Raw genomic sequence first — 11,003 nt, 5'->3', positions numbered from 1 at the left:
GGGGTCGGAAGAGAGTTTTGGAAAATGAGAAGTCATTTTCCTTAAATTTGAGGAAAATGAGTTGATTTGGAAAACACTTTCCAAAACATTTAACCCAACCACACATGAGAAAATTGAAAAACATCTTCATACCAAACACACCCTTAGTCGGGCTCCAATGCGGGTACTGAACATTGAGTGGAAAACCAAAACCAAATTCAAATTTAATCGGGCTCCAATGCGGGTACCAAACACTGGGTGAAAAGTCAAAAAAATAAAAATAAATAATGTTTATGATTAATTTATTTTTTTTACAAATTATCTAGACTTAAGTCTCAACGAGTTGAGACGTCTAGACGTGCATATTCAAAAATCAAAACTAAAGTGTTTAATTGCTATATCAAGTTTAAATATCTATTTATAAATTATGTCTTAAATATAATCATTATAGTTTATTACATATTTGACTCAGTTTTCACAAACTTAAAAGGACGAAAACTGTTCTCAAAGTATATTTAACGGACTAATCTGCACTTTACCTCAAACATAAAAGACCATTGTTAGTTTTCTTTAAATACAAAAGTTATTTCTATTTGCTCTGCCAGACTAAAAAACGCGGGCATCAGCTTCTCCCTTACGCTAGCGGGTTTTGCTCTGAAAAACACCCGCCGTTTTTGGCTTTCGAAAACAACTATTTCTACTGGAGAAGTTGCCCATTTGCTGTCTGCAGTTATGCATTTGGCTTAGTTTTATCTAGGGTTCAATAATCTCAGTCTCGTCTCACCCTCACCTTAATCGCGCAAATTCCCTGATTTTGAAACTCTTCAAAGTTCTTGGTATTTTGGAAAAACAACATTGATAACCGTTCCCGTGGTAATGAAGAAAGTCAAGAGGAATGTGGCCATTGTAATTTCGTCGTCCGATGACGATGAAGACTTCTCAGTGAAGTCGAATTTCACCCACACGAAATCGAAAGCGAAATCGGTATCGGCGTCAGTTCCGAGGAGGAACCCTAAAAGGGCTAAAACGGCGCTACTTTCGGCGTCATGTCCACGCCCATCTAAAAAGGGTAGTGTTTTCGATGAGGTAAAACATAGCACTCATTGGATTTAATTATAGTATTGTTTAGTAAATAGGGCTACTATTTCTCACTGTGCTTTTCATTTGAGTGAACGTTAGTTGTATAAACGGGAAACCAAGTTGGGTCTATACCAGTAGCAGATGTAAAGTAGTGGCAGTTGGTGAGGGTGCATCCATTGCTTGCGGTTTGATCTGTTCATATATTAGTTGAAAATTACTTATGGATTCCCTCATAAGTCATGTTGGGTTTAATACTCCCAACAAAACACTAGATTAGTTATTATGTGAAATTCTTCTTATGTGGAGATTATTTGGACAAAAGCAAACATTGTATTACTTATGCAAAATTGTGTGCTGGAATATCTTTACTCATCAAGCCAATCAAATGATTACTTATCAAAATATATTTTAGCCTCAATCTATGGATGCTTAAGAAGGGCTCGACACCTAGTTCACATGAAGAGGAACAAACATAAATAGACTCACTTGCTATGTTTAACAACCATAGAACAAACTTTTTCCCCCTAATATCTTGTTTCACATTAGTGAAAGAATGCATGTTACCTAGAGAACTTATAGGAGTAGATTACAAATATACCTTGAACCTATGCAAGATCAAGTAGAAAACTCCTGGGCTTTAGGGAATATATTTATACAACAGTTTTATTTAGGAACCTTGGGTGATGTTTGCTTTATGGATAAAGTTCTCATGTCTAGACTAAACCGATCATGTTGGTTGTTCATTAGCTATATATTCTGTTGTTTCTGGGATACTCACTGTATTGCTACTTTTTGCTTTTGAGTACCTCAGAGTATTAATGGCATATGGTTTAACTGATTGCAGATGAAACGGTTTTGTGAGGAGTTTGATGATGATTTCACGGGCATCAAGGTATCTGCTGGTATGCTAGTTTCAAAAGATTTGGTTTTAGTATTTATTTGTATGAATGTCAATAATGAACTGGGATTCAGTTTTGCCTCTCCGTTTTATGAAGGCTTATGACCGTGTGGGTGACAGTATCTTTGTCAGTATAAATGTTAGTTTGTCACAGGCTACACCCTTATTTACATATCAAAACATTTAGCAACTTTTGAACCTTTCTTATACATCCATCTTATCACTTTTTAATCTCATTAAAATGTTCTGCTGAAGTTGCATGCCCTAGTTTTATCATTTTGTTTTGCAGACTGCATTCATTAGGTTTTGCATGCAGTGCAAGCTTCAGTTATGATATTATACTCTTGCTCATGATGCTATGGTCTGTCAACTCAACAGTATGGTACTTGCTATTTCTCACTAAACCTCGAATGGAAATATTACCTAAGATGCCCAGTTTAGAAATATTTTTTACTCTGTTTTATTTCTACTTCACTTTTGGGGTGTCAGATATGGTATTCACATGTTAAAATGTTGGAGCCGAACCATGACTCAAGTATCATCTAACTATGCAAGGTCTGTAGACTTCATGTTGATAATTCAGCTGGCAAATGCTTATTGGCCTGCATTTACAGTGATTTATCCTTCAACTCCTCCTGATTTTGTGTTGTTTTGATTGCCAGCCCCTGTCTTCTCCATCAATGTATATGTTTTAACAGTCCTCCGAACCTCTTCATCTTCAGTTAGTCATTGCCAAAAGACTAAATTGTATGAAACTGAATCAGGTCTTCAAAGCAACAATGACATGTGGATCGACAAACATAAGCCTCATTTCCTGGAAGAGCTTGCAGTTCAAAAGAAGAAGGTAAAGAGGTGTATGTTTTTCTCTTAAATCTTCTCAGATGTGAAGGTTTTAATGTTTGTTTCCTGTGCTTGATTTTGCAGGTTGAAGAAGTGAAAACATGGTTTGAAGAAAGACAAAAAGCTGCAATGGTACTTAATTAAGAGTGTTTTAAAGGCCTTATTAGTTTCTTTCTTTTCTTCGACTTCTAATAGTCTGACAACACATGGTCATCAATTCCTGGTTCAACCGAGTGAATATTGCATATCTACTTTCCTTTTCCCTATTATCTTAAAGAAGTTCACTGTTTCTTCTTCTTTGGTAGTGATCTTAAAATCGTTTTTATGATACTGGAAATAGTTACTTATTGTTGCTTTGCTGGGGAACCTTATTTTGTAATGAAGGTTGAGTGGAGTATTAAGCATACATATGCTCAGAATAAAGTCTCTTTTTCTTGTTTCCCTGTTTGCAATGTGTTGCCTGGAGATCCATAGGGGTGCGGGATATAATTGGGATCTTACAACAACTTATGGTCGTCAGGTGTGTCTTGGTTACCATTCTTTATTTTTTAGCAAATCGGGAATAAACTTTTGTATCATAGTTTGCGCCGGCTTGATCCAAAAAAAGTTCGTGCTTGCCCTGGTCATTGTTTAGATGTGTAAGTGGAAACGATAATTAGTTATGGTGCTAAAAGGAAAAACGTTTGATCCTGGAAATTGTTGTATGATAGTAGTATTGGTGATTTCTCCTGGTCTGACATTTAGCATCTGTAATTTTGAGGGTTTGGTTTTTTCAGGTGCACTTGTTTTTACAGTGTTTATGACATGACAGTCTTTTCTGCAATGTTCACATTTTACATTGTCGGAACTGAGATTTTTCCTTTGCTGGATGCAGGATGGTCTTAGTAATGTTCTTCTTGTTGCTGGACCTTCTGGTGTTGGAAAAACTGTATGTCACTGTTTTCCTTACTCTTTATTTAATTTAACACGAGTGATATGGGACAATGTAGTTCTTTTAACTATTCTGAATCAGGGGTGCCATGTTTGAAATTTGTCTTACTCCTTCGAGGTCTGTAAACCTTGCATGATCATTGGGTGCTTGTCATCTTCTAGGCAACTATCCATGCTATTGCTTCGAATCTTGGTGTCAAAATATGGGAGTGGACCACACCTACTCCAACAGTTTGGCCAGAGCATTTGCATAATTCTAATTCAGGTACATATTCATGTGTTGGAAAACGGAGCTGCTCCAAGCTATCAAGTGCTTGTTCAAAAAATTGGTTTCTTCATATTATCATTTCATATTTATTTTTTAATGTTGATCTAGGGTTAAAATACATGTCAAAACTAGATGAGTTTGAAGTTTTTGTTGAGAGGGTGAGAAAGTATGGATTGACTTCTCCAACGTTGAAGGGATCACAGGCTTCAGTCATACTCTTAGTTGATGATCTTCCTGTGGTAAATGTAAGAGCTGCATATGGAAGGCTTCAAAGGTGTTTGACCCTACTTGTGCAATTAGTCCGCATTCCAACAGCCATAGTGATCACCAACTATGACAAGGATGACTCTGCAGACTTCAGCACACGCTGCTGGGAAGAACTCCTTCTATCTCTTCATAGTGCTGGTGCTTGTAAGGTTGCATTCCTTGATAGACTTACTTTGGATTTTGAATTCTTTTAATCTGCTTATCTTGAATCAAATGTCAAACATCCCCTATGAGTATGAAAACATGATAAATCAGCTTCCTTGGCTAATTTTAAGCAATTTGACCTGCAACACACCAACACCACCCACAGCCTGCAGGCCAAAGGGCAAAATAGTTCTCTCTTTGAAATCAGCAAATTGAGTTAAAGGATCTTTTCCTGTCTTTGATGGTAAAACGCCAGGGAAGTTTATCATGTTTCAAAGGCTGGGGAGGAGGCAGTTATCCAACATTAGATTCTAAGTTACTAGAGTATGCCAACTTTTTTTACTTGAGTTCATTGTTTTCAGGTCAACTTCAACCCTGTCACTGTCAATTCAATCAAAAAAACACTTACAGCTATATGCAGAAAGGAGCAGTGTGAAGTTGGCGCTGATTCAATTGACCTAATAGCCAAAGCGAGTGGAGGTGATATCAGACAAGCAATTAATTCTCTGCAGTATCTCTGTCTTAAACCACATAGAAGGCCTATTCTATCGTCAAAAGAAAGACTGGATAATGCTAGTTGTTTGGATGATGTGTTTTGTTTGCCATTTGGAAAAGATGAAAATCTCTCTCTATTCCATGCATTAGGCAAATTTCTACACAACAAAAGAGAAAGTGAGCACACAATTGCATCAGGTACATCTGACTAAACTTCATTCTCAGGATACAGTGAGTTGCAAGTGCTTACAGAACTTAGTAACTGTGTGCTTCCGCACCTTTTCTCTAGCGACAAATTACTCCATCTTTGCAGGTAATGCTTCCTCATGGGGAATGCATATTTTAGCATGTGCTTGAGTGGTCTAATCATGCAATCCTGGTTTGTTATTTATGATTCACAATAGGCAATACTGTATCTTCGAAGAGTTTTTCAATTGCTTAATGTGGTTTCAGCGCTTGTAGACACTGCTCAAATAAAGTTGTTAAGCAGATTCCCTGAGATGTAATAATGAAACATTGTTTAAGAATGACTGATATGAGCATTGGTGATTATCCAATGAGTAGTCTCCCAAGTGATTGTAATTGGAAGAATAGAAGATTAACGTTTTCACCTTGTGTAAATTACTGCCATAGGTATGAACTTACATGTTATATGTGAGGTTTTTTCTATTACAAAGCTACAACTCTTCTTTGACCATGTTATCTTATGCCCTTTTGGAGTAAGATATGAGAGTTCTCTGCCATGTGAATTGAAAGTGAATAATTGAGAGAACTGTCTTTGGCAAAGCCTCTGATACAGACTCGTTTTTTTTGTAGATAGAGACACATTCCTTCTGAAGGAAAAATTTGTCAGGTTTCCTCTTAAAATGGATGCTCCAGAAATTATTCTTTGTCAAGCACATGGACAAGCAACGACTCTTTCTGATTTTCTGCATGAAAATGGTAATTTTTTTTCTTAAGGTGGATGGGCTTTCCAATAATCTGGTCTGCTCTTTGATTTTTTTGGAATGAATTTCAATGGTGGCAATGCTGGACTCAGGGTTACTTTTTTTTTTTTTTAATTCAAGCACCAAAATCTTTCTGTGACATAATGCTATTTCTGGATCATATTCGACCTGCTTTGTTTGTGGGCTATATCTAACAACATTAGATTCACCACAAGTCCCAATAGCTTGAACTTCTGCGTTAGTGGTGAATTTCACCGGCAAACTAAATGTTGACAGAGCTTGTGTTTTTTATCTTCTTTCCGGTTTCTTAGATTAGAGGAGAAATACTATTTCTATTGTTTAACTTGCATTTACTACCTAATGGATTGTGCATGAAATGGGGGGTAATTAAGACTTATAGCCATCATATCTGCACATAGAAATGTAGAATATGTTATTGTCTAACATATATAGAGTATGTTATTGTCTAATATATAAGTGGTTTGTGTTTGTCTAATTCAAATACTGATTTTCAACTTTGTTGCAGTTTTAGACTTTTTGAGTGAAGACGCAATAGATGATGCGTGGCTTGTGGCATCATATTTAAGTGATGCGGATTTTCTTCTGTCTTCACTTGGTGGACATCTATCTAGAGACTTTGGAGCTGAGAACATCATACAGTCAGCTGCTGCCTCAGTTGCTGCTAGAGGAGTATTATTTGGGAATGCTCATCCAGTGCCTTCCAGGTATAAAGACATTACGTGGTTCGTTATGTTTTGCTTATATAAAGTACCTAAAAATAATTTATTGCAAATTCCCGTGAGAAATCAGGTGGCATGCTATTCGACGTCCCAAACTGTGGGAGGTTGAACAATCATCACGTCGCAATAAGGTAAGATTCTTCCTTTTGCGTTCTCTGCTCCTTTCTCTTGATCTTGCTCACATAGCTTCTTATAACATGGATTTATCTGGATCAAGTCCTGAACATAATGTTTCTCACTAAAGTAGCTGCTTAGGAAGCACTAGTGCACTACAACATTATTTTTTGTAATGTTTGGTTGCTATTTTGTTTTCCTTGTAACTAATACATACTTACGCATGTGGGAATCTGTATAATATTTTATGTTGGATATAATGTAGAATAAGAATGCGGGTATTAGTAATACATGGATTAAGAACATTAAATGAACAAATTAATCCTCATAATAGTAAAACAGCCTCTTCTTTTTGTTTAAAAATGTAAACATGTATTTTAAGCAATACATTGTAAGTGTATCAAACTAAACATCCAACATGACAATAATCCCTACATTACTAAACTGCATTATTTGTCTTTAAACCAAACGACCTCATGTTGTCCACTGATTTTGGATTTTGATCACATCCTAACTAAGTTGATGTGCTTGCAGCGTCAAATGTTTAATCAGAGGGATGCCTTGCCTAATAGCCTAACCACATATAGTCAGATAGTTATGGCAACCGAGTTTAGGCCTTCCCTTAAATGGCTTGGATGCAGAGCGTCTGAAAGTTTCCAAGCAGACGACATGGTTGAAGAAGACTCGGATAGCACCTGTTTGCATGAGGATAAGCTGGATTCGTCAGACGATGAGATAGAAGATTGGTAGTTTGAAGCAGTGTATGAATGTGTATCAATATATGGTCCATGCGGGTTCTTTTTCACCTGTAAATTATGTACATGGCTGAAATTATGTAAATTTTTTAGAGGAAACATACAACTAGTTTATACTAATTGAAGTAATTTTTTTATCAGTGCAGGAATTTGTGACGAAAGACCTTTGTTTTATAGTTTAAGGAATATTCAACAAACTGTTGCTAGATTACTAACCTATGACTTTCAATAAAGTGAAGATGATCCACTAAGGAACTGGAAAACTATGTTACTACGTTAATAGGAGAAGAGATATGGACACAAGTACTGTTTTGTCACTATTACAGATGGCATTGAAGAATTGAATCTGAAATTTGTTTTGATAAATCTCACAAGTCATATTCCATGAACGGAAAAGAGTTGATCTCACCGATAGGATATTTGTTAGTTCTGTCTTCTAGTTATTTAATCAATATTGTACTTCAACCATTCTCCAGTGTAAATTTTCAAATAACCTCACGAACTGGGAAACAAGTAAAAATGATAAATCTCACAAATTTGTTTTGTTTCGTGTGATGTAGTTGCTACAAGTTCAGAATACTCTCACTCCACACTTTCTTGTAGTTAAACAAATGTAAGTTATTTATTTATTCCTTGTGAGAAGATAAATTTAACTTGTTTATAAATGAAACCAATCACTTCTTCAAACCACCTCACTACTTCACCTCACAAAAGTAGGGATAAAGTCAACATACATCCCAGGCCTCACACTGGTTTAGGACTTGAAAGTAACAAGAGAAACCAATGAGTACACGATTGAAAGCAACACAGAACAACATATAAATTCAACTTTTGCAAAACTATTTTTTCCCAACATTTGATCCAAAAGGACAAATGGAAAACACTAGTAACTGTTTCTAAGCAAAGCTAAAGCATACTTCAAAAATCCTAACATCCTCTAACGCCAAAAGCTAGCAATCTATATCATCTACCTCCATCAGCCAGCCATACTTACACTGTCGATGATTGCTTAAACTGTAATCATCTCTTTCGCTCACACTCAAGAAAATCTGCATTTCTAAGTTCCCCAATAAATTATAGCACATACTGGGAAACCAGTAGGGGGGAATTCAAGAACACATATATACATTTTTCCTGCTGGCTGCCTGGACCACAATGAAGCCCTCTGTATCTCAAGGCAAAATCCTCTTCATTTCATGCACCTGATCAGTATTTTTAGCTTGATTATATACCGACTCAAATGCATGTGTCCATACATTGGCAAAACCCGTCACAGCCTGAAAAACATGTGGCAAACCCATCTGTAGATTGTTCAATGTCATCGCCCTTGTTACACTCACAGCTTTGTCATACTTGGCCTTCTCGTCCTCAGCTTTTGCTCTGATAGCATCCACCTTAGCTCGTTTCTCGGTCACAGGGTTCTTGCTCCTTGTACTACTGCTAGAGGAATCGGGTAAAGAATACGGGCCATACTTGGACTCTAGTGACCGAAGCTCAGAAGATTTCTTGTCAAGCTCTTTAAATGCCATCTCTGATTTCTTCTTTTGCTTGATCTCTTCTGATTGCTGCACCACAATGGCATGGATAACAGTTAGTAAACTGTTGATTCCTTCCGATGCTACTTTGTCTGGAGCATTGTTGACTGCAAGATGCCACTCTTCACAAAGGGAGTAAACTGCATTGTCCTGGCTGGTCTTAGGTACGGGGTTGTTGCCAAGCTGGAATAGGCTAAGACGGAGCCAGCCGGTAAGGGACTGAATATAATCCCGGTGAGATTTCACTAGGTTGCAAAAAGATAGGTGCCACTGTTCCAGTTCAAGCTCAAGTTGTAATGTTGATTGTCGATGAAGCTCAGAGGTAGGATAAGTCGATGGCACAGTATTGAGATACTTCAACTGCTGCACTATATGCGTTTGAACGTGATGGCACTCATACATGCTTCTCCACATGTACATCAACCTGTAAACCACAAACAATAAGGAGACAAAAGATGGAAGGAAAAGTTCAAATGATTCTTGCAATATTATCCTTTTTGCTGAAACTCGAAAAATTGTTTCCCTTACTCACAAGGTGCTAGTTTGTACATTAATTACTGGTGAAAGTTAAAAGATTGTCCCATGAGATATAAAGGAGCAACATTAAATTTCATTAACTTCATCCTTAATTGCCAGTATTCATTTTGCAACTGAGTATAGTGGGCCTTTGTTTCTAGCTATCTACTGTCTTTAACTTCAATTTGACCCCACCAAAAGAAAAGTGGGTAACCTTAATTTCAGTCAACAATTGACCACATAGAATAATTTCAGTCTCACTCTTAAAGAGAAGTTGGCCTTTTCACAATTTTTAACAGACGAGCAGACTGTTGTATGCTGCTTTCGTATATTTTTAGGTAGCAAAAAGGGACATGAACCGAATCAGTAAAAGGAGTCAAAAGTTTCCCATTTTGTACGGAGAGCCATTCGTTGCTTTTTAGTACATATTGCTATAGCTGACTTTGACCCCTCAAAATTGTAAACATTCTGGACAGCAAAAACAATATAAAATTGATTTTTTTTTATTTTACTAAGAGATAAACATAAAGAGGGTGAATAGAACAAACCCTTTGACCAGATCAACAAGCTGTGGATAGAGCTCTGACTCCCTTAATTTGATGATTTCAGCTGATGTAGTTTCAATAGCTTGTGCAGCAACCATCATTTGTGATTCCAACTTTTCTACTTCTTTCTTGGCTTTCTCTGTTTTCACATAATCAGCCCTCTTCATCTCTAGTTTCCTAGCATGACCTCCCTTTTTCTCATGCTCCAACTTTAATGCCTCAGCATGCTATAAATCATAATCAAATAATTCATAACAAAAAATATAATTGAGTTAGGACAACAACATAATATATAAAAGTTTAATTTTACCTTGACCTCAAGATAGAGTTTTTTCTCCCAAGCATATAATCTCTCCACAGTGGAACAGTGGGAAGCTGCTTTGGCACCATTAGCCCCATTGATGGATTTGTTCATTGGGTCATCGCAAAATCTTCCAATTCCATTCCATCTTGAACTTCCACCAAATGACCATGAAAAAGGACTCATCAACTTATCTACAAAACCCCCAAAGAACCAATTTTTATATATTTTTGGGTTAGCATGTTGTACCTGGTGCAGTTATATGTGTACATACCTGAAGATCTTTGTTCGGAAAAAGCACAATTGGGAACTTCCAAAAGCAATGAGAGTTGTCCACCAGCATCAGCAGCATTAAGAAAGTACTCATCGAGCTCTTTGATGATTTCCACCAAGTCTTTGCTTTTAGTAGAGACCACAACCGCAAGTTCACTTGTTGAAGTGGTTTCTTTAGAAAACTGGCTAACCGCCGACGGCGGAGCCGCCACGCTCGCCGCTCCAACCGTGGTGGTGACGGCGGCCTCCGATGTTATCGTTGTCTCGTCCCATTCTTCCTCCGTGACTGACCTCGAGGATGACGGAGGCGGCACAAATGGGTCCCAGAAATCCCAATTTGATGTCGCCGGAGGAGGAGGAGGAGGCGGCGGCGGCG

General features: G+C 37.3%; 2 protein-coding genes across 4 annotated transcripts in view; one reads left to right on the top strand and one right to left on the bottom strand.

Annotated features, from left to right (window-relative positions):
• The first annotated feature begins 593 nt into the window (after nt 1-593).
• On the top strand, nt 594-7,599 carry LOC102598005 (cell cycle checkpoint protein RAD17). Of its 3 annotated transcripts, none has more exons than XM_006340699.2 (12): nt 594-1,065; nt 1,904-1,951; nt 2,722-2,801; nt 2,882-2,929; nt 3,672-3,725; nt 3,890-3,992; nt 4,104-4,411; nt 4,769-5,099; nt 5,718-5,843; nt 6,375-6,573; nt 6,659-6,719; nt 7,237-7,599. In XM_006340699.2, the coding sequence occupies exons 3-12, from the start codon at nt 2,742-2,744 to the stop codon at nt 7,450-7,452; spliced, it is 1,506 nt and encodes a 501-aa protein (XP_006340761.1). In that variant the 5' UTR covers nt 594-1,065; nt 1,904-1,951; nt 2,722-2,741; the 3' UTR covers nt 7,453-7,599. The 3 variants fall into 3 exon arrangements, with proteins under 3 accessions (XP_006340761.1, XP_006340760.1, XP_006340762.1); XM_006340698.2 differs by having other exon boundaries at nt 1,904-1,961; XM_006340700.2 differs by lacking the exon at nt 594-1,065 and adding an exon at nt 2,247-2,339 and having other exon boundaries at nt 1,904-1,961.
• Nucleotides 7,600-8,252: 653 nt separating this feature from the next.
• Nucleotides 8,253-11,003, bottom strand: part of LOC102600978 (uncharacterized) — a 3,405-nt gene continuing 654 nt past the window's right edge. Inside the window, exons 2-5 of the mRNA XM_015305559.1 lie at nt 10,629-11,001; nt 10,364-10,548; nt 10,057-10,280; nt 8,253-9,416 (exon numbers count right to left, since the gene is read on the bottom strand). Of these exons, the coding sequence (XP_015161045.1) occupies nt 8,630-9,416; nt 10,057-10,280; nt 10,364-10,548; nt 10,629-11,001 (1,569 nt within the window). The 3' untranslated portion in view covers nt 8,253-8,629. The remainder of the gene's footprint in view (nt 9,417-10,056; nt 10,281-10,363; nt 10,549-10,628; nt 11,002-11,003) is intronic.

This window comes from Solanum tuberosum, unplaced genomic scaffold, assembly GCF_000226075.1.
Source record: "Solanum tuberosum cultivar DM 1-3 516 R44 unplaced genomic scaffold, SolTub_3.0 scf00020, whole genome shotgun sequence".
NCBI lineage: Eukaryota > Viridiplantae > Streptophyta > Magnoliopsida > Solanales > Solanaceae > Solanum > Solanum tuberosum.
Note: the sequence above shows the minus strand (reverse complement) of the source record. Positions and strands in the feature narration are given on the sequence as shown.